Source organism: Astyanax mexicanus, chromosome 1 (genome assembly GCF_023375975.1).
Source record: "Astyanax mexicanus isolate ESR-SI-001 chromosome 1, AstMex3_surface, whole genome shotgun sequence".
Lineage (NCBI taxonomy): Eukaryota > Metazoa > Chordata > Actinopteri > Characiformes > Acestrorhamphidae > Astyanax > Astyanax mexicanus.
Window position 1 is genome coordinate 62620184 of NC_064408.1, and position 23615 is coordinate 62643798.

Genomic DNA, 23615 nt, shown 5'->3' on the forward strand with positions numbered 1-23615 from the left:
AAAAGAAAATCCACCAGCACATAGTTCATTTTTTTAACAGCATATTATTTTATTAGTTTCTGTAACCAAACCAAGAGAATGTAAATAAGACCTTACATATTTTATTACAGCGATTTAACCCCTGTACAAGTAAAACAAAAATAAACGAAAACAAGAAAGAAAAAAAAAATCATTCCTCTCTCCATTCCTTCCTCTCTCGCTAGCTCCTTGTTTGGGTGGGTCACACTGAAAACGACATAGCAACCTGAGAGGAACGGACTGGAGAGGGTAAAGGCCAAGCTGATTGAGGCCTGTGGTCATCACAACAGAAAATGTGTCCTTTTTGCTTCTGAACTACAGTTCAACTTTTATTTTCAACTTTTCTGCCCTTTCTGCTCCTCTTTAGAGGCTGAGGCCGGCTTGCGTGATGAACTTCCATCGTTTGTTAAATCTTGCAGCTATATTCTTATGTATTAAAATCAAACACTGCTGCTCAGCCCAAACCTGGCCATTCCTGGCCTCCCTGTGCTGTAATTGGCCGTCAGAGAGGCCAGAGTCCTACAGCATCAACAGCAGCATGGCTGGGAGAGAAAGTGAAGCATCTGAAACTCCTCCACTTGTATTCATAGTCAAGTGGAGGGGATGTTCTTGAGCTAATAGAGGTCAGTCATGACTGCTCTGGAGTAAACTATTAAAAGAAAAAAAGGAGAAAAAAAAAGAAAGAAAAACATAACTTCTACCTGCAGACCAAGCAGAGGTGTTTGAGCTGACGTCTGTCAAATTGCGTAGGATGAACTCTGCCTTCTTTTAATCCCAAACCTTTAGCTAAAGGTTTGAGATGTTTCACACACATATACACACACACACTGGTTCGCTTCCACTTTATCAGCAACCCTCACAATCTGAAAAACTACAGAACAGAAGGCAGGAACAGAAGGCTCAAAGTGGAGACTGCAATCAATGAATCAATCAAATCCATCAATAATCAATCAAATCAGTGGCTCTAATAGCATACTTCTCTTGGGGAAAAATAAAAAATGCAAAACAAGAAGCATTTGTGATTTATAAACCGTCCTTATTTTTGGCATACCACTTGGTCAGAAGAAATCGTGTGACTACAGTAAGAGAGAGCAAGTGAGTAGTGGCCATGCACAGATGACTGTGTCTGCACAAGTAAGTGAATTGGGCGTGAATATTTTTTGTCTCTTTCTCAGAGATAGCAAAACTTCAAAAAAAAATAAAGAGGTGCCAGAACATCTTTTAAATAAAGATTCGCTCCTTGAACCCCCCAAATAAAGGAGAAAAAACTAAACTGTTGAATAGAAATAACCTTCCCTCACTGACACACGTGATTCTGTTTGTGGACAAAGGGGTGGGAGGAATAAGTGAGAGGGGGGGAAATCATAGTAAAATACAAAACGCACATTTCAGCAGCAAATTTAACTTTCCTGTTACTCTATAATTTTACTGTACAGTAAGGATGTACAGCAACAATTTTTGCCTTTCGTCTAAGTTTCTTGAAAACAAAACAAAAATCAAAAGTGGGGAAAGAAAAAAAAAAAAAAAAAAAAAAGAAAACCACCTACACTAGAGGTGCCAACACGTTAACAAATCACCCCTCCACAACAGAGAGGACAAGAGCGGATGATGGAAGGGTCTGGAAAAGAGTTGAGCAGGATGAATGCATGGCAAATGTGATGCACACCGAGTACCACAGTAAATCATGCTATTGTTCATCCTGTATCCCCCCCATCCTTCTCTCCTAAATCCACACTTCCTACTCTCCGGCAGGTCTGCATATGCTCTAGCAGATCTTTTCAGTCAAGTCACTGCATTCATCTGTTCTTCTGTCTGTCTTGCTGAATGTGGGGAGGTTTACTTGCTCTCCTCTGGTTTGATGGCCTGGGGCTTAATTGGGCCGGTCCGGATAGGCTTGGCTGTAGCGAGCGGTGTGGGTTTGTCAGGTTCAATACGGTCAGGTGGAGCCCCCTGGTGGTTTGGAGCGATGCTGTCTATAGGCTTGCCCGCTCCCTCCATTCGAGTTGCCTTAGAGACTGGAGCCTTTAGCTGCTGCTGTTGCTGCTGCTCAGAAAAGAACTTGTGAGTAGACTGTAGTACCTCTGCTCTTTGTTTTGCCTAGAAGAGAGCAAAGAAAAAAAACTGCAATCAAACCAAGACGCTGTTTACAGTTAGACATGTCAGGCTTTAGCTTAGTAACTGCCCATATTTAAAATATTAGAGCAATTTATTTTATGAAATACATTCATAACAACGTTCATAGCCAAGCATTATTTACCTTAAGGTCCTGCTCAGCTTTAAGAGCGGCCTGTGTGCCACGTGGTGCGAGAGGAGGTCCAGAAGGGACACGGGGTGGGTGCTGTGGTCTGGGGTGAGGCATCAGGCCGCCACTCATGTTTGAAGACATAGGGGGACCCATAGGGGTTCGCTGCACTGCTCCAGGGAAGGAGTTGGTGTGAGGGGGGCGTACCAGTGGAGACACCATGTTGGGCTGAGACAGCATCTATGTGGGATTCAGGAGAGGAAGAAAAAAAAAAAAAAACATTAAGGATTTTCCTAGAAGAAAAAAATAAAAAATAAAAATAGGTAACTAGAGAGTCAGGGAGTTTAGTGATTACCTGAGGGTTAAACTGTCCAGGGAAATGTTGTGGGATGCGCATGCCTTGTGATCCAGTCTGGAATTGTTTGGGATACAGCATGCTATTCATCTTACTTGATTGGCTGCTGGGGCTTGTAGAGCTTGCTCTGAGTAGAGAAGACAGTGGAGATTAATATTGATATTGAGATTAATTGTGGTGTTAAAAGTACATGTGCAGTACATGTGCCTTTTACGTATGAACAATATACTGTATATCCATGGAACTTCCGTTTGTAACTGGAAAGACTATACCTGTAAGGACTTGAGGTGGGGGTAGTGCTTCTTGCTGGAGGAGTTCCAGGCTTCACATCCATCCCACTGCCAAACAGCTTTAGGTCCATCTCGCACATCTGTTACAGGGTTTCAGAAAGTTCACATCCTTTACATCAAGTGAACGTTGACATATTTGGAGTCCAATCAAGCACTACATATGTAAAAGTTTAGCTTTTTAGACATATGTTGTATAAATCATATACAAGTGTGTACACATACCTTGTTAGAGGGCTGCATCATGCTGTGTGTACTCTGGCCAATCAGACCACGATAGGGCTGGTTGTTCGGGGGCTGGCGATTCAGGCTGGGTTGGGCCTGTGGAGGTGTCGGGGGCAAAGACTGGGGCAGGGCCAGCAGAGGCTGCCCCCCACCAGAGCCAAAGCTTGGCAATGACAACTGTGAGCCAGGCATGGGAACTGTGACCTAAGGAAAGATGTAGTAGTGAATAAGTGGAGCACTTAAAGGGCAAGTTCTTAAATAATAATTATAAACAATAATATTATTAACTTTGCTATAAATACACTGTACTGTAATAATTCTGGGGTGGAAATGCATTTACCTGTTGCAGTGCAGAACTGGGGCTCTGTGTTGAGCTGTAGTAGCTGTTCTGTGTGTGCTGCTGCACTTGTCCAGAGTACAGGTTTGAATGCTGACTTATTCCCTGGCGCTGCAATGCAATTACAGGCGTTTTAAGAAGACTTAAATATATAAGTGTTAATTGTGTTATTTGAAAAACACTTTAAGAACAGACTGAAATAGACATGCAACAATTACAATTTGCATTAAAAGATTTATATTTAATAAAATCCTAACCTGTAGTATGTGTGTATCAATGAGCTGGGAGCCACCTAGACCAGAGGGCTGGTTGAGCTGAGGCTCAAATAAGATGGGGATATGCTGGGTGTTAGAAGTCTGTTGGAAGGCCAGGCTTGACTGGGGCTTTGCCAGTTCTGGGGGCTGCACACCCGGGTAGCTATGCAGGGCAGTTCCTGACAACATCATGGGTGAGGGCTGAGACAAGTTGTTCTGCATAAATGCCTGCTGAGACCTGAAGGAAATACTTTCAATTAATGAACAGTTTGGTATACAGTGTACACTTGATCACAATTTTAAGACCTACACAATATCACAAAAATGGAAAAAGTTACTCAAGGCGCTTTCACGTCACTGTGGTACTTTCTGCTCTGCTGGCACTAAGCATCATCTGCTGAATTCTGAGCGTTGCCTGCTGATAATAGGCAGATTTTTGAAAAACGTGTAACCGCTGCGACCAGTGTCTGAGCTTTGAGTCGCTACAGATTCTGTAAACCTGTATCTATTTGGCTGGAGAAACAATTTAATCCAATGAAGCTCAGCATACAGCAGCTACCATGTGCAGTGTGAAAGCACCTTCAGACTCGCTGTACTTTTACGTGCTTACCAAGTAGCGCAAGATAATTATTCTCCAAGTATTGTTCCTCTCTAAATTTTTAACTAAATAACGCTTTACATTTTTTATAACTATTATTATTATCTTTTTTTTTTTATGAAACCACTAACAAAACCAGTGCTGCCTACAGGGCAAGCATTTTGTTATTGTAGGAGCACTCATCCTTTTTGTTTGAGTAACTTGACAGAAGTGACATTACTGGTACCTGTACGGCTGAATGGAGGAGCTGAAGAGGTCTTGTGGTTGAGAGACAGGAGGGCCAGTGCTGAGGCCAAGCTGGGCCTGATGCTGATGATGATGTTGATGCTGATGCTGATGTTGATGTTGTGGCTGACTCTGTATGGGGGCGTAGATGGGGATCGGAATCTGTTGCACTGCTGTAGGCTAGACGTGCACAAACAAGCATGTGTTAAACAGCAATACACATACGATTTAACAAACAAATAGATGATGGCATTATCATTAAAATATTAATACACAAATATTAGTAAAAAAAAAAACAAACAATCTAGAGATACCTTCCCAAACAAATGTTTGTGGACACTCCTCCTAATAAAGTTTTGATACTAAAACGTTACACCCACAGATGTGAAACTGCACACGCAGACTGACTAGAGACTGTAGAGGAGTATTTCTGGTAGAAAAGGACTCTAGTAAGCACCAACATTAATGTGTTTGCACCATGCCTAATGCCAGATAAGGGCTAGAGAGGTCCCTTATCTGCAAATCTATGAGCAAGTCACTGAGAAACATTAGAGACAGCTACTAAATACCACTGATTTCAGGAGAAACAACAAATGAGCAGTCATCTTAATACTTTTGCTCATGCAGTGCAGGTCCAGCTCTACTGTATTAGCACTTTAGGTAGGCACAATGTACCTGTGAAAGACCAGGCTGAAAGCCCTGCTGCTGGGTGATTGAAGGAGGAGCCAGGCGAGGGTGAGCTGTGTTGAACAGGTGACTGGTGTCCATGTAGAATGCAGGGATTTGGGCTGCAGAACCTAAAAACACAGTTAAACACATATTACAAAAAAAATAATTCAAAAGAATGGCAAGAGGCTTAAACTTGACAAATACATTTGAAATTTGAACGTGTTTGCATGTCTAGGAAGATCATAAATGCTCTACCTGCTGCAGACTGGGAGACGAAGACCTGTGGTGTCTGCTGCTGCTGTGGTAACAAGGAGGGCACACAACCTAGCTGGGAGAAGTTGCTGTTGGACATTCCAGAGCTCTGCAGCTGTTGGGGCTTTACCTTACAGATGTTGGGAGGGTCAGATGCAGATGTGGTCTTGGTGCTCAGAGATGACGTCGTGTAAGTGGCTGAACCTGAAGAAACAATACACACGGTGTTATTTGCACCCTGACAAATGATGGACAGCTATTAAACCATATTACATAGGATTACATAGTAGCACATGGTTGCAGTTTCTACAGACAGGGGCAAAGCTCCTTACTATTGTTGCTTAATGCTCCTTATAATTTGGCGCGCCTTATAGTGCAAAAAATACGGTACATTTCATACCTGACAGTGAGGTGCTAGGTGTAACCGAGGCCACTGGTATCTGAGGCACAGAGGCACTGGAGAAGGAGCTGTAAGAGGCACTGCCTGCTCCTCCACCACTGGTGATCGGGGAGGCAGAGGAGGTGACAGGAGAGCTCTTCTCTCCCAGACTGGGAGAATTTTCCCAAGCCTTACGAGCCGATTCCATCTGTAAAAAGAGGCAGAAATTTAGCAAATACTTGTGAACGCATAGGTTGGTCTTTGTAAACACACTGAATCCATGTTGTGCTGCACATCAGAAACAAGCATTTGGAAAAGGCTGCACATATATAAGTTTTTTTTTTGTTTTTTTTTAGGGTTGCTAAACTGTACCACCTGACCCCAAAGACTTATTATGCAGAAAAACAAGTGGACATAAGGTAGAGTGCGCTTAGGTAGGTCACCTTCAGAGTGAGGTCCACTGTAGCGGGAGAGACAGTGCTTAGGCTGGTACTCTGCTGCAGGGCTTCTCTACGGGGCAGAGGCAGCGAGTGAGGCAGGGCCACCTGAACGACACACGAAAGAATAGAGCAGAGATGTCAAAATGTGTGAAGATTACTTGATTAGAATAGCAAGAGACATGAAGGAGGACTGGCAAAAGCAAGCAAGAGAAACAGGGAGAAACTCTGAGAACAGGAGAAAGACAGAGGAGAGAGAAAGAGATGCTAACACTTACATTAGCAACCAGGCTCTCTTCCATCTTGCTTCCTCCGGTGGGGACAGTGTCCGCCAGTGATGAGGATGGGGTAGTGTAGTCAGTTACAGATTCCTGCAATACAGCATACATTACTCCGATTATACATAATAGTCCCAAGATCTCCATATGCTACTAATCTAAAAGAACTCCACACTGGTATAGTGAGTTTACTACAATTACCAGTTAGTATGGTTCTACAAGTTCCATACCTTGGAGCTGCTTGAGTATTCTGCTGAGGGGACCGTGATCATGCCCTCAATATCGCCTCCAAGTTCAGGAACTTTGTCTTTAACAGGTGAGCTAGATTCTCTATCCCGGCTGCTTCCAGGACCACCCTTCTCCAAAACCTCTCCATCTGACTGGCGGCCATCTTTGGCTTTCCGGTTCTTCAGCGAACGCTCCTTACCAATTGGGCCTGGCTTGTACTCCTTTTGCTCAGGAGCAGCAATGTCAGGCAGCTGGTAAAGAAAGACTAAATGTTACATAACTGATAATTATGGCAACTACAAGGTTTAAGCTTCAGATGTAGCTTGGAGAAGGTTTAAGGCATGAATTAGAGGTTCAGTTATACAACAATGTGAGGCGACAACAGAACAATACCAGATGCCGCAAATGTATTAGTGTATTAAAGTGCGTTTTAGTAAAACACCTGGTTGACTTGTGTTTATTTAGATCTCCTAATGAGAACGCACTAGAAGAATTAAATAAAAGTACCTTTTGTGGTTTAATTGGCCCAGCTCGAGGTTGTTTCTGTCTCTGTTCTTTTGGTTCCGGTAATTTATTATCAGCCACTTTTTCTAGCAGGGGTGGAACTCCATCACTGTCTGTGCTACCCGCTGAAGAGGGCGCGCCAAACTGGATGCTCTCCATGCCAAGATCTACACCAGTCTCATTCCCAGACTTCACACCCTAAACACATAGACAGAGGTTCTTAAATATAGAATTAAAACTGTCTGAGTGGCACATCTCTTTAGATTAGTACATTTTGTGGAATCCTAGAACTGTAACGAAACAATGGAAATGTTTTTTGTAGGGATCTAACCAGCAAAATGCAAATCACACGTAGCCTACAGATCAAGCAAATACAATATAGACACAGCTCCGCACTCACTTCAGAAGTCACAGTCCCAGTGAAAGACGTCAGAGGTTTATTCCAAGCACTGACTGAGGGTGGCTGAGGAGGGCTGATGGGTCCAACTGCAATTAAAATCAGATCAATTCAGTCATTAAAATTAATCGTGATGTAAGATTGATGGTATTTTATTCAATTAAGACATATTGAAAATAAATACAGATTCATATAATCTGAAAGCTTACGTTTCTTGACATCTGGGAGCACTGTGGAGCCAGCCACCTTCTCCCACAGCTCTGTACCCAGAGTGCTGTGAGTCTGGGTCTTGGTAGTGAAGTCGACATTGGCAGGGGGCAAAGGTGCCACAGCACCCTCTAGAGGCTGAGAGGTGCTTGTGCTCTGGGCCTGAGCAGGAAGGTTGTGCTGGGATACAGAGACAGCTGGCTGTGGATGAGACTGAGGCTGCTGTGGTGGTTGAGGGGGAGCAGCCTGAGTTTGATGGACTGAATTTGGAGCCTGTTGCTGGGTGCTTGCTGTCGCTTGCTGCTGATGTTGCTGCTGCTGCTGCTGTTGTTGTTGTTGCTGCTGCTGCTTTTTTGCAAACCGAGGAGGCAATTTAGAGCCACCACCACTTCTGCCCTTTTCCCCAGAATTCTTTTTACTCCAGTTCTACAAAACAAACACGAAAGATTGTAGACTTGCAGGTGACTCGAAGAAGACACACTTATATGTTTACCTAAATATTACAGAATATCATGTCTAACTGCAGTCCAACTACACACAACTCCTGACCTGTACAGTCTGTTCTTCTTTCTTCCTTCTCTCCTCATCCTGCAGCCGTTTCTGCTGCTTCCGAGAGACAACCTCTGTGAAGCCATCATCGTTTGTGTTTGACTGCGAGTCCTCCAGCGTTGTGACCTCTGGATGGTCATCGATGATTACCACACCTAAAACAAATATTAAATAAATCAATGAGTTTCAAAATCCTTTCACAGCTTATATCTTTACAGTTCAAAAACACCAGAGAAGTTAAATACAGAGCTAGCACCTTACTCGGGATTCAACACTCACTAGCATAGTTGTTAAGGTCAAACTGAGAGAGAGCGTTCTCCTTCTCCTTAGGTTTCTTCACGGCTTGCTTGGCCTCCTCTTTGCGGCGCCCACTTGCTGGGTCTTTATTAGTCTTCTGACCTGCACTTGCCTGTGTGGCTTCTGCACTTTGGGGTGCAGCACTACAGATTGGGAAGGAGAAAGGGAAAAAAGCTCAATAAGATGCATGCAAACTTCAATATGGTATAGCAAAATTCACAATTTGGTGCAACAGCAGAGGAGCAGTAAATAAGAGACAGCAGTAATGCAGGTTTTAATGTGTGAAGTAAATATTCAATTAAAACCGTTTTCTATGGAAAACAAGACACTACTAAATGAAGCTAAAGGCAGAACAGTGGCATTCTAGATTGAGTGTTTTCTAAGTAAGAAAAAGACATGCTTGGGATGGACGACAGTCTAAAAATATTACCAGCTAGGGTCTATATTTGGACGCCTATATTAAGAAAAACACCAGCAATTAATACAGGACATCACACCCACAAATCTGGATCAAATTAACAGTCTATTAAAAGACTAATAAAGATTCTTCAAGCTGCATTAGCAGCAACTCGTGTGCAACATTGAAAAATAAACAAACATAACCCTGTGATTACACTCATATATAAATGTGGTCAGTAGAGCCTATCAAAACCATAACAGCAGCAAGGAGGCACCCACCCTCTGCGTCCAGATTTTGCTCCTGATCCGCCCCTGCGCTCGCCTTTGCCTCCTGGATACCCTCGGCCTGATTTGGCTCCACTGTTGCCCCTGCGGTTCTGTCGGTCCACTGGCCTCTGGCTGGAAAAGCTCCTTTTTACTGCAGGAATTGCGTCACGTTTCGGAGCTACACCTCCCTCAGTGGGGGACTTGCTCTGGGCTCCTGTGGGTTGAGGAGGTGCAGAGAAAGTGGATGCTGTAGCAGCAACAGCTGCTTCCAGCGCACCTTTCCTTTCTTCACGCTCCCTTCTTTCATTAAAGTCACTGCTCTCAGAGGCAGTCTCCCACTCCTCGTTGGCCTGGTCTGAAGAGTTTTGATTCGACAGGTCAGGTGATTTGCTGCCAGCAGCAACCACCCTAGTGGTTCCTGTGTCGGACAGTACAGACTCTGCAACAGGGAGCTCAGGAGGTGTGGGGGCAGCAGGGATGGGTGCGGTGTTAGCAACAGCAGCATTTTCGAGTAGGGTAATGGGTGTTCCTGGAGCCTTCGACAACGTTGGAGGAACTGAGGCAGGTGCTGCATCAGCCAGTGCTTCTGTTGCTGCTGGAGCAGGCCCTTCCCCTGCTATAACCGCTGCTTCCCGTTCCTTAAGGCGCCTAAACCGTGGTGGTTTGTCCTGCCTAGGAGGTCTAGCTGGTCTGGGCCTCCGAGGTCTGTCTCTCACATTTTGACCCCCTTCCCTTAATTTCTTATTATCATATTTAGGCATGCGTTGTTCAGGCTGTGCACCATCCAAGCGGGAGAAGGTCTCTGCTTCTTCTGGTCGGAAAGTTTCCATGGGTTTGGATGGCCATGGCAGACTCTCTCGTGGACCAGACCGACGCAGAGGAGCTGATCTGGGGGCACCACGCTCTCTGCCACCACCTCTTCGAGTGTATAGCCCGCCTCTACCACGTCGCGATGGTTCACCCTTTGGCAAAAACCCAGGCTTAGGCCGGCCCTCATCTTCACCCCGAGAGTTAGACTTGTCCGGTAGATGACCAGGCCCGAAGCCTGAGGCAGACTTGGTGGCAGAGCGAGATTCGGGTAAATCACGGCGCAGGGGTCTGCTGGGCTTGGCACTAGGTTCCCGGTCAGAAGCTCCAGTGTCGCTGGCGGACTCTCTGCCTTCACTTTCCGAGTCGGTGTCTGAGCCTCTCCTGCGCCTGCGTTTAGGCAGGACTTCAAAGTCTGAGCTTTCACTTCGAGTCTCACTCTCCTCCCGACAGCGGAAGCCTGTTGCCCCAGCAGCACTAAGCAAGTCGGTGCGAGAGCGTGGCTCTCGGTATGGAAAATCCCCTCGACTACGACCGCGGCTGCCCCGCCCTCTTCCACTGTAGCTGCCCCTGTAACTGCGGCCACGTGAGTAGTACTCGCCTCGACCTCGACCTTTAAAGTTTGCATCAGAAGGCCAATCATTTTCCCTCTCACCATCTCTTTCTCTATCTCTATCTCTATCCCTATCCCGATCACGCTCTCTATCTCTCTCCTTCTCCCTCTCTTCTCTGCGGTAGGCTCTGGGTGGCAGATTGGACTCTTTACGAGAGGGAAGTTTGGGTTCAGAGCGTTTTTCACTGGATGGAGGTTTGATTTGTTTCTCCTCCTGCGTGCTGCCAGTCACACCAACTGCTGCTTGTGGCTCTCTTGCCTTGCTGCTGCCAGTAGCTGCTCCAACTTCTGCTTCGACTGTGCTCTGCTTTTGCTCCTCGCTGGAGATCTTCTGTCCGTCAGACACCGCAGCTGCGGCAGACAAAGGGGCCTTCATAGACGACCCTTCTTTTTTGGGCCGCTCCCCTCGCTCGTGGCGCTCCTCTTTCTCTCGCCTCTGTTCCCGCTCCTCCTTCATGTCTCGTAAAACAGGTTTCTTTATCGGCCCAGACCTCCTAGCTGGTCGCTCCCCTCCAGCACCATCTCTTCTTCCTGCACCGGAGCTGCGAGAGCCCCAGCGCATCTCTGCTTTCTGCTTGCTGGATGCAGGTAGTGGCAGCTTTTCTGGTTTGTGAATGATTTCTGTAGCAGCAGGTGGGGTGGCCCGGTTGCTAATCGCAGATCCTGGGCCAAACGGTTCCTTTCTACAAGAGTCTTCCAACCGTTCTGTAGCACTGGGGAGATCAATGGTCTTTTGAGCTATGGAAACACCTTCAAACCTTGGTTCTTCCAGTTTGAGGGAATGGCTAGATCCTTGGGAAATGGTCCTTTTTAAAACAGCTTGTCCGATTGAGTCTACCTCCTCTCCACCAGAAAGTGTTGCCGCCTCAGCTTCAAAGGAAGGGATGACTGTGGTCCTGTCTGTCTGCAGAAGACCTGGCACCTCTTCTGAGGCATGGCTGAATGCAGAGAGGGGCTCAGAAGAGTCCCTAAAAAAGTCACTCTTGCTCCTGGAATCCAGTGAGCTGTGCTCCTGGGGATACACCGCTGACAGTCCCCTCTCCAGTTCCAAACCAGCATCCATTCTGTTCAAACCAAAAACAAGACTTTAAGACAAGTGGTTTACACTTATTTACTTTATTATTTACTATATGTAAATGGCTTTAAAATATTGATAAAGCATATATAATATGCAATTAAAAGAATGAGTTTTTCCACACACTGGCTATTGATAGCACACTTAAAAACACAATACAACTAATTTGCAAAATGCTGACAATGATTGCACAATACATTATATATTTACAGGTACATGTAACCCAACCTTGGATCCTTGCAGTCCTCCCTACATTTAGGGGGTGTAGCAGAGGGCTCAGCTGGGGGATAAGTTTCAGAACCCCACATCATTCGTGGCTCACTGGGCATTCCATGCTCTCTGATAGGTCTGGTCAGGTGGTCAAAGGAGTCAGACCCAGAACTGCTGTTATCTGTGGGCTCTCTTCGGACCAGCTGCTTCGGAGGCATTCTACCAGCTTAATTAGAAAAAGAAAGATTAAATAAATAAATAACAAATAAATGTTATTATAACCAGTAATTCAAATCAGCCAAGTCATCAAGAACATTCATATTTGCAACAGCAGCCTAGCAAGCAGCAGATTCCACTTGTAGGTGTTAATCTTTCAACATCATGAAACTAACCCTAATAACTAAATTGAGACTAATATACTGTCTAAAGACAGAGCTTGGGATAACAAACTGACTAGACAGAAAGACAAAAATAATAAATTACCTGGATGCATAGGCGGTATATCCATAGGAGGGCGCCCAGACATCATGCGTGGGTCCATGTATGACTGCATCATCAGCCAACGTGGGTCAAATCCCATGGAGGCCAGATGCTGGTGGTGAGGACCCAGGGGCTGATAGAGAGACCGATGCTGGGGGGGAACTGATCCTCCTGAGGGGGACACTGAGCCTCCACCACTCTGTTGTTGCTGCTGCTGCTGCTGCTGTTGCTGCTGCTGCCACTGTTGTTGCTTCAACTGCTCCTAAGACAAGAATAATGTGTGTCAAATGTTTTCCTGTGCGCAGCATGTTTACTAGTTTAGGTGGATTTCAAGTCAGGGGAGTTAGTAATAAGCTCCTAATCAAAGCATTAAAAAAAAAGTGTTAAACACAAGGCGGATTGTCTCAAACCGTTTCAATAAATCTAAAAAAAATGAATTCATAAATAAATGGGACACACTTGCTTAAGCCCAATTTAAAATATTTGCTGGAGGAACATAAATCCTTTTTTTTTTTTTTTTTTTTTGAGCAATGGAGCGCCAAGATTTAGAATAAACAGGCCAACAAGCCTGCAAGAATGCTAGTGGATGAATATCAAAGCAATATTCCTTCAAGACATCTAAACTAATCAGGTAATTAACAATTTCTTAACTTCCTAGAGAAGAAACAAAACAAACCTGCTGTCTAAGGAAACGGGGTGGCAGAGATTTCTGGAACTGCTTGGAATAGCCTGATGTGAGAGAGGGGCGGACATTTGTCCCTACATCTCCCTCATTTTCCAATTGTGGATGGGGTGGCTCCTCGTTACTCGAATGATCCACTCGAGGAATACACAACTGAGGCTCTTCAACTGCAACACACAGACACACAGTTTTAGATGTGACATTCCACTGAAATGTTAAATCGCACTGCACCCATTTCCAGTACATTATTCATTTTTAACAAGGTTTTTTAACAGTAAAAATCTCATTCTCCAGTTCCCCCCTTACCTCTAACCTCCTCTGTGCTAAAGTAGTCTCTCATTGGTTGTCTCTCCACTTGCACCTCCTCAGTTACAGCAACATCTACCTCAGCCCCTTGTGGTTCCTGAACAGTCCTGTGGGTGGGAGGGCTGGGTTGCCTAGGAACAAACTGTGGCTCTTCCTCCACACTTGGCTCTGGCCTATCATGAGAAGGCGTGGGTATAGATGGATGGGTGTGTGGTGGAGGAGCTGCCTGAGAAATTGGGGTTTCAGAAGTCAGGTTAGGCACTGGTTCAGTCTCTTCTGGCTCTGCACTTTGAACTGGTGTAGCCGGTTTGGTAATCTCCACTGGGGCAGCAGGTCTTAGTTTCTCATTGAGGCGCTTGAGTTTTTCAGCGCAAGCGGCCAGTCTCTGCTCCTCCATGCGTCTCTCTTCTTCCTCACGCCGTCTCCGAGCACGTTCCACAGCTTCAGAAAGCTCCGACTGCTTCTTCCGTTTCTGTCTCCATGCCTCAGACTCATCCTCAGCAGCAGCTGTGCTGGGTGGCTTTACTACACGAGCAGTACCAGTTCCTAAAGATCGTCCTGCTGCCTGACCCTGTAAAGACAAATAAACGACATTAACCTGCAGATCTTTGGATAACCCGGGGTATCGTTTAAAGATTTTCGATGCCGGTACCGATACAATACTTTGATTTCGGTAATGATACACAAACAATACTTTGATACCTTTTTCTAAATTCGACACCCAACCCTAGTCTCGTCTAACATATTTTGTTATCACACAAAGGTTATATTGTTTAAAGTTTAAACTGCACTGGAAGAAAACGTTTGATGACCAAATCTCTTAAAGCTGTGTGTTCATTACCTGGTAGTCTGAGGATGGTCCTGTTTTGTTGTACTGAGTCATACTGCCTGGAGAGGGAGCTCTAGGGTCCCCACTGTCTGCCCATGAGCTCTTGAGCTCTGCCTTTTCTTCTCCGCCCTCTTTCCACCCTTCCTGGGGATCAGTGTTGCGTGATCGCATGCGGTCCACCTTGCTCATCCACTCCCTGTGTACAAAATGGTGTTAAAACAAAAAAAAAATCTTTGCTATATTGCACTTGCTAATCAATACAAAATGGCAATTAGTAAAATGCATAAAATATAATTAAAAGACAAGTACTTACCAATTGTCTCCTTTCTCTTTTGCTGAATGATTTTCCTCATCGTCACTAAAGTTCAGTTTCTCTGTATAGTCAACTTCCATTTGGGCACCTGTGGAGCATGGAAAAAGGGTTAAAGTCACCCCAAAAATAGAACTAAGCACAAGGAGAAGCAGTACATGAAGGCAGTCATAACCTAAAATAACATGTTCTGGAAAATAACCAGCAGATCTAAAGGGTCCAACTCACCAGCCCAGCCCTCATCAGCATCAGTGTCCAGATTGTCAAGCTCTTTCAGTTCAGAAGCACTAACAATGGAGGGACGGTCTGGATCCTGCAGCCAAGCCTGAGGTGGAGCCTGGGAAGGCCTGCCACCCCGTGGACCCCTGTGAGAAAATCAAGATGGTGAGTTTGAGAGGGGGAAAATGTCTGAGAGGACTAATCTCCTCCCTGTGACATAACTTAAAAGGTGAATAAGTATTAGTTGAGGTGAGTATAAACACAACCAGGGACCTCCGCTTTAAACCATCCATGCCTGATATATTAACATCAGTTTTGTCACAAAACTATTAAATCATTTGATTGTCAGACAAACATGTACAATGCAAGCTACTTAAGATCTGGACTTACTTGGATCCTTCTTGCTGGCCAGAGAATCTAAAGTTTCCTTGCACAGGTGGATATGGCATTCGAGAATATGGAGGGAACATCTACAAAAGACGAAAAGTAAAAAGTATTAACAATACGCAATTTATTTTTTATAACAGGAAATCATGCAAAAACTGCAAGTTAACAAAAACAAAAACTAAGACTAAAACCTACTAAAATATACATACAGTGCATTCCAAATTATTATGCAAATTGGATTTAAGAGTCATAAAGGTATTTTTTTTTTGTTTCTCGATTAAACTCATGGATGGTTATGTGTCTCTTAGTATCACTGAAATCAATCTTTGACAACTGTGATTAGTTTGCCAGGTGGGCCCAGTTAAAGGAAAACTACTTAAGAAGGATGTTCCACATTATTAAGCAGGCCACAGGTTTCAAGCAACATGGGAAAGAAAGAATCTCTCTGCTGCCAAAAAGCATCAAATAATTAGATATTTTACAAAAACTTAGGAGTGATCGTACTAGAAGAGATCTGTGGCTAATTCAGAGCACAGACGGGTTTGTGCAGATAAAGGCTAAATGAGGAAGTTCATCGGATTAAGAGAGCAGCTGCTAAAATTCCATTACAAACCAGCAAACAGGTACTTAGTTGCTGTTAGCAGCTGTTAGTGCCTCTGGAGTCCCGTGAACCTCAAAGCTTTCTGGCCGCCCCTAACCAGAGCTCAAGAGCAGAAATGATTGCAGTGGGACCAGACATACATGAAGACCAAACAGTCTTGTTTACTGACGAGTGTCGTGCAACCCTGGATGTCCCAACAAGGCTGCGACGTCAGCAAAGAGGGGGCAGAGTCGTGTTTTGGGACGGAATCATGGGGAGAGAGCTGGTAGCCCTTTTAGGGTTACTGAAGTTGTAAAAAAGATCTCAGCAAAGTATATTGAGTTTCTGACTGACCACTTTCTTCTGAACAAAATCTTCTTCATGCATGACAATGCACCATCTCATGCTGCAAAGAATACCTCTGTCATTGGCTGCTATGGGCATAAATGAAGAGAAACTTATGGTGTGGCCACCATCTTCCCCTGACCTCAACCCTATTTAGAACCTTTGGAGTACCAAGCTAAAGATCTATGAGGGAAAACAGCAGCTCTGGGAGGCTATTCTGACATCTTGAAATTTAAGCAGAAGTTCAATGGATGCAAGAATTGTGAAGGTGATCTCAAAGAAGGGTTACTATGTTAACATGTAACTTGGCCTGTTAGGATATTTTTTATTTAAATAGCTTTTCATTTCAGTGAATGTGACGACCTAATGCTGCAAATTCAACAAATGACCATTTTCAGTTCTTTACCTATAAAATGGTTTGAAACTCTGCTGTGCATAATAATTTGGAACACAGCATTTTTTTTTTTTTTTTAAAGAATATACTTATCATGGAGATGTGTTTGTTCAATAAAACTCGATTTATACTCTTAATGGGTGATGACTTATTATACTGACCGTCATTTGCACCGACTATTTAGGAAAATCATTGAAAAAAAAAAATTTGCATAATAATTTGGAATGCAGTGTAAATGTGTTGACCTGAGGTAAATGAAGCACAGAAACTGCCATTTGAAATAACAGCAAAGGACCAACACAACACTTACATAAGGTGGCATCATGTTCCTAAATTGGGCATGGAACTGAGAGGCTACACCTCCAGGTGGTTGCTGTCCACCGTTAACTTTGTGCTGGGAGGTAGGAGCAGAAAGTCTGTCTCTGGTCTCTCTTTTTTCGGCAGCAGCAGGTTTTCCGGTCTCATCAGAGTCCCCTGTGGGGGAGGGAGTGCCTCGGCCCACCCCCGCCTCTTCAGAAGCCTTGCTGTCCATCTCTGAGGGGCCAGGAGCCACATTCAGATTTCTACCCCCACCCTCCCTCCAGCTGCCCACATCTGTGAAGAGAAAAAAATGAAGATAAGATGGGTAGTATGGGAGGCAGGGAGAAGTGCACAAAATGTTACCACCACTGGCCGAGAGCTACAAAACATACTCTGAGGTCTGAGGCTGGGTCCTGGTCCATAGGGCTCTTCATCTTGGTCAGGCGATTTCTCTGCCTCACCTGCTGCCTGTAGACTGGGAAACTCTTGGTGGAACTGGCTGTTTATTCGTGGACCTCCTATTTAAAACACAACATTTCAATGCATAGTTTACATTTTTCTTACTGCAAAAACAACATTCATTTATTCCAATTAAAGACCTGGAAAGAAATATTCTGTCCTTTATAGACTTTAAATGTTAAGTTACACTTTTAAGAATGCCCCAATTTCCACACATATGGCAATGTACATGAAAAGGACAGGATAGCAAGAGCATTTTGGCTAACCATCGGGTGGTCCAGGCTGCTTGTTGTTGGCCCAAGAACGACTGGCGCCTAGAGGGGCTTCAGTCACTTGAGGAACAGGGGGCTTTGGTGGTGGTGGTGGTGGAGGAGGGGTCTCCTGTTGCCTACAAACAGAAAAGTGGAATAGAGGAGAATAAAATTAAACAAAAACACTAAATGCATAAACTGTGGCTAACATTAACCATTCATTTATCATAAGGAAATTTGAAACACACTGGCATATGAACTAATAACTTGCCTAACAGCTGAAGCAACTTAAAGAAAAAGAAGGCAGAAAAGTAAAGTAAAAAAAATATATATATATATTTTTAAAATGATGAGCAATGGAACCAACTGTAAATAAGAATCGGTACTGCACACATGAAAAAGGGATCAGGTAGCACATTTTAAACTTGGATACATTTGGGAGACATTTTCCCCTGGATATAGGCTTAAACATGTGCATTATATTTTAAAGGTATGTAATAAAATGATAAACAACTGTATATCCAAATGGCAATTTTAATAAGTAACAAAAATGCACATTGTGGTATTTTTACTGACTTAAACTGTAGTGTTGTTAAAGATAAATCAGTAAAAATAGTATGCATGTAGCATAAAGCACAGCAACATTAAAAAGCAGCAGACTGCTGTCAGTTGTATTCTGTACCTTTCCTCTCCGGGCTGGTCCTGTTTGGAGGCCCAACCACTGCCGTCCTTGGGAACAATGCTGACGTTGGGGTCGTTGCCTTTGTTCTCAGCCTTCAGGCTGGGCAGGTTGGCCGGAGGTGGCATACGCCGGCTGACCGCGACTTTGCCCAAACTTTGGAGCCCATGTCTGGCAGCAACTAGAGGAGAGTAATATATAAGAGATTTAACTTTACATTCGTATATTTTCCCTAAAACATCTCTTTGAACTTGCCGTTACACCAAAGGCATTGTGGCCACAGCAATCCAAAACACACAATACTTTCATGATGATCCCAGGACTGCTCCCAGAAAACACTCATACTCTATTGCCCTCTCTCTTAAGGCTCATAGGAATGCATGGTGGTGACTCAAGAGGACAAAGGCCGCTTATTTGAGCGGACGATGCTCTAGAGGAAATCTGGGGGTAAATGAACCAGGGGAAAAAGACTCCCATCCACCACTTTGCATTCTTCTGAAATGAGCAATGCTTACCATCATTAAGCAAACTACACTAAGCTTAACATAAGCATGTTGTAAATTTTTGCAATTCTGACTTAAACTTGATACAAAAGTAATCTATATAACTGTGAAAATACTATTGCACAGACTGGAAGTTTTGTGCCTTCAGTGCTTTTTACACTTTAATAACTGTATGGCCTTACCTGCAGTTTTCTGGGTCTCCAGAGACTTGCCCTTGTAAGTGTTGAAGAGGCTAAGGGTTGCATACTTGGTCTTGCCATCCTTTGCCTTGGTGCTCTGCCCTGACTTCTCGGACATTTCGCTTGAAACTCATTGAGTCTGGTCCTCCGGCCTCACCCCTTAGAACCAGCCTCCTGAAGATAAGATGGAGAGAACACAGCTGTGAACTTACACTTTTCTACCTTTTCTGTTGGAGTTATAACTTTAAAATAAGTCAGCAATTCAGTAAAGCTGGCATAGCAGTAAAACATCACAAAAGAGATAAAACAGACCAGGATAAATTGTTTTACTGGAATGCTTTGGTGGTCAACATGTAATAAAACTGACATCTCACAAACTCCAAGAATATTTATTTAATTCCTCCAAAAATATTCAATATAGAAAACCCTGTTTAAACTTGCAACAGGGAAACTACTTAAAGCACATGTTCACACGTTTTTCCAACTGACAGGCACTCAGACATCTGCAGCTTTAAAAATCATTATGGTAAGAATTAATGGTCCATGTTATGTTTCTATGCCAACAGGTGGATTGACAGAAAAGGGGGTGCGCAGTGTCCGAGAACCACATGGAGCTCCATTCATAATTGATGTGGAGTCAAACACAAGGATGGGCCAAAGCCAGCAACTGAAAAGCACTGGGATGAGGGTTACCTTAATATACACTGTGTTAGCCTTAGGTAATAACATCGCAACATACACACTCATTTGGCAAAAGCTCAGTTTACCAATGTTCATGTTTCACACTCAAACATTTAGGACATTCAGGCAGGCTTACAGAGCAGCAAGGCTGGGGCTAGGCTGATTAAGTTCAGTTTTACAACTAAACAGAAATCTTGTAGGCTTCCTTTGGTTAGAAGTGAAAGTGAAACCCAACTTATCCTACACTACAAAAAGTCTAGACTCACAGACAGCTTAGGTTCGCACTGATTGGCAAGTAATGAAAAATTTAAAACATATAAAACACATCATATACAGAAACATTCCTCACTAGAAATACACTAAACATTGGTACATGAATATATTTCTACGTGGCTCTTGCCTCACTTCCCAAATGGTGAATAAGACTGGGAAGGAAACAGGGCAGATGATAAGCAGTTTGAGGTTGAACAGACCTGCCGCATAGACCAGCCCAAGACAGAAAGAAAGACCGGGCCTTAGAGGCCAAGAGCCAAGCAAGGACACAGAGCACTAAGATACAGCTACTGCACTGCGGTCAGAGACACCAGTGTCCTTCAGAGCTTTTGTCACTCCACAGAAAGTCTACTTCATCCATATAGTAAGATGTTTTCTGCATCCACAGAACTACATTCACATTAAAGCTGATCTTGGATTGGGCCCAAGAAGGCCTCACTTCACCATACACAGACAGAAGTGTTCAACAAGTTGCAGTAGCTGCATAAAGCCTCCCAGAACAGCACAGATCTCACACTCTCTAGGGACATAATTATGCCATTTCACCTTGAGGAGGTATATGGCATCTGTGAGATGACAGTTATTGGGAACCATGTGGAAGGCATCCGAGACTGAGCACAAAGGGAAATTGCTGGTGGTCATTCTGGTATTCAAATAAGCAAAATAAAAAAAATTGGTTTTAGCACCCTTTTTGTATTCTTATTTTTCAGTAAATGTAATGCACTCATCCACAACTTTTCTATATTCTTTATGCCAACTCTTCACCCATCAGAGAAGTGGGCTGTGCTTTATTGCTACCTTTTTCACAAAACCATCAGCTTTCCAAACACTTGGTGCACCTGCCCCCTAAAGGAACAAAACCCAGCCACCATATGCCAACACATCCTTGAATGAGCATCTGGGCAATAACAGATATTGAGCTAGAGTCCCTTGGGGTCAGACAAACGTCAATAGATCAGATCTTCTTCGGATTGGGAAGGGATGCTCTTGTGGTCACACTAGAGCCATGATCTGTAATGGGCCACCCCCTTTGGTCCAACAGGACTGGGCCTTTATGGTGAAACACACTGGTATACCACAAGTGTTATCTTGGCCACGTTTTGGTCAAATGTGCTCTCCCTTACTTCCTCATGTATGTGTTCCTGTGTGTTTTTTACTCAGACAAGAAAGAAAGTTAGAAGGAAAGGATTTCTAGTGGATTTCCTTCATGCTTCGACCCTGTAGCCACGGCAGCAGCAGAGGGGCAGATGAATCACGTCTAATCTGTTCCTGCTTCTGGTGACTATTGAGTCTGGAAAACCCCGGACTAGACTGTAGCCTTTACAACTCTACAAGCTCCAGTGTGTTGACTGGTTTGCACTTGCTAGATAGCTAGCACAGTGCTGTGGCGTGGGTTGAAAAAATAAGCTAGTCAGTTGGAGGAGAAATCTGCGAGAACAAGGAATCTGTCCATGCATTTGGCCAAGATGTGGCATGTGGTGGTGAAGCAGACCACATCTGGATATCTACTGCAAACGTAGCTACTTAAGGGGTTTGAGAAACGGAAGATTTCATGATTGGCTACCTCAGGCTTTAGCTGCATTATTGTTATAACTAACTAACGCTAAAGTTAAGTACACATTTGAGAGCTGGAGGAGAAAGGGGGGCGCAGGCATTCCTCCTCTAGGTTAGCATAACTACAGCAAGCAGGTTATCACTGAGAAAAGGAACCCACGCTTTAGCTAGGTAGTTAGCTGGCTAAATAAATTACACCACTGAAACCCCATTTTCCTGTCCTCTTGTGTGGTATTATAAATGGTGTCCAGCCTGCGGCACTGAAGTCAGTCTGAATGTAGCTGACTAGAGGTTATAATCTTCAGCAGGGTGGGCCGGAGCGGCCCGGTGAGGTGGCCTCCAGCTCCGAGCCCCGTTTTAGCTTAGCTAATAAGCTAACGAGTTCCCCTAAACTAAACAAGCTAACCTAGCTAATAGCTAACCTACCTACCTGCTTCCTCGGCCTAAAGCCAGACCGGACTGTTGGCTAAAGAAAACGGCAGGTAACAGCAGTGGCGCTGTAGAGGAATAACTACAGCCCGTGGAGTGAGATCCCCCCTCTCAGACCGTCTCTGAATCCGCGTCTGAACGAGCCTCAGCCGGGCGCTATAGTTAACTAACGCTCCGTTAGTCGGATTCTCCGCCGGGAGCACACATCCTCGGCGGGGCTGCCTCCTGCTAGCACAGCCCTAGCTAAAGCTTAGCCAACTAACCTAGCTAGCTTAGCTTTTCCACTGACGGTGCTAACCTAGCCACGGTTAGCTGTAGCTCGTGAGCTAGCTCTAGCTAAATCAGCGTCTCACATGCTCACATCCTCCTCCGGCGATGCTCAAACTCCTCCTGGGGCTGAAAACAAAGGGTTCAGCTGAACCCAGACCTCCATCAGGGCCCACAGTTAACCTACCTGTCTCTGCCGGTCCCGTCTCTTTCTGGATAATGTAGTTAGTTAACGTTAGCTGAAGGAGAAGCTCCGCCGCTGTGCCCGGATCCCCCGGCCGCTCCGCTCGGCCTCGGTCCTCTGTGTGTGTGTTTGTGTATATATATGGGTGTCTATGTGTCTCCGTCTCTGTGTGTGTGTGGCCGGCGGAGGATTACAAAAGCTACGCTAGCTAAGCTAACTAGCTGTGTTAGCTTAGCGCCAGTCACAGGTCCGCACAGCCTCCTGAACACGCCTGGCCCCCGCCGTACTCTCGCTCCTCTGCGGCGGGTCTTCTCACTCTGCTCCGCCGCTAACCGTCACCTGTGATGCGTGTAGAGCCGCGGGGCCGGTAGCGCGAGGTCCTCCCCGTGTTTCGGCGCTGAGTTCTCCGGTCTCGTGTCCTCCGTTGTCTCGTGTGAGACTCACCGGTCTCTTGCAGTCAGAGGCCCGCGGCCTGCCGCTCGTTCAAAGATGGCACAGCGCCAACACACGACCCTGACGTCAGCACGCCGGAGACGTTATTTGAGAAGCAGCGCGAGAGAGAGAGGGACGGTGGGGCCGCGCCGAGAGGGGGCAGCATCGAGTCATCGACTGCAGCATCTTCTTTAAGAGTTTTACTTATTAAAGACACACTCTGCTACATTTAGCTAATGAATGTGTTTCATACGGTGGCCGAGAAAGCCCAACGCAGTGCAAATTGAAAAGCGCTGCAAAAGCACAAAACACATCCATCAAAATTACAACACAGGCGCAGCAAATAGAAAAACGCGCTGCAACTAGAAAAACGCGCTGCAAATAGAAAAACGCGCTGCAAATAGAACCACAACACAACGGAAGTGAGTCACAACACAACGGAATTTTCCCGGGGGACCTTAAAAGATGCTGTACCAGCTAAGCTGCGTCTTCAGTAACGTCTCGGACTTCACTATGTGTACAAAGGACAATAAGTGGCAAACAAGGCGTTTTGTGAAGCAGAACTTTTAATAATATGCACACAACCGTGGTAATCACAGGTAATAAACATAACTTACTTTTCAGAAGCTTGTTTGCCACTTATTGTCCTTTGTATACAGCTGGTACAGCATCTTTTAAGGTCCCCCGGGAAAATTCCGTTGTGTTGTGACTCACTTCCGTTGTGTTGTGGTTCTATTTGCAGCGCGTTTTTCTTTTTGCAGCGCGTTTTTCTATTTGCTGCGC

General features: G+C 44.7%; 1 protein-coding gene across 2 annotated transcripts; it reads right to left on the reverse strand.

Moving 5' to 3' along the window:
* Positions 1 to 24: 24 nt before the first annotated feature.
* Positions 25 to 22917, reverse strand: prrc2c (proline-rich coiled-coil 2C). Of its 2 annotated transcripts, none has more exons than XM_049481568.1 (34): positions 22740 to 22917; positions 19016 to 19186; positions 18334 to 18511; positions 17667 to 17788; positions 17334 to 17459; positions 16952 to 17235; positions 15326 to 15405; positions 14945 to 15081; positions 14720 to 14807; positions 14419 to 14602; positions 13578 to 14148; positions 13266 to 13438; positions 12593 to 12851; positions 12128 to 12335; positions 9417 to 11888; positions 8721 to 8881; positions 8442 to 8596; positions 7895 to 8318; positions 7689 to 7774; positions 7292 to 7486; positions 6787 to 7035; positions 6557 to 6649; positions 6285 to 6386; positions 5863 to 6049; positions 5466 to 5666; positions 5217 to 5338; positions 4543 to 4721; positions 3722 to 3956; positions 3468 to 3575; positions 3128 to 3331; positions 2888 to 2985; positions 2616 to 2742; positions 2276 to 2500; positions 25 to 2115 (listed from the first exon to the last, which is right to left on the reverse strand). In XM_049481568.1, the coding sequence occupies exons 2-34, from the start codon at positions 19128 to 19130 to the stop codon at positions 1855 to 1857; spliced, it is 8409 nt and encodes a 2802-aa protein (XP_049337525.1). In that variant the 5' UTR covers positions 19131 to 19186; positions 22740 to 22917; the 3' UTR covers positions 25 to 1854. The 2 variants fall into 2 exon arrangements, with proteins under 2 accessions (XP_049337525.1, XP_007259530.3); XM_007259468.4 differs by having other exon boundaries at positions 22404 to 22917.
* Positions 22918 to 23615: the final 698 nt, after the last annotated feature.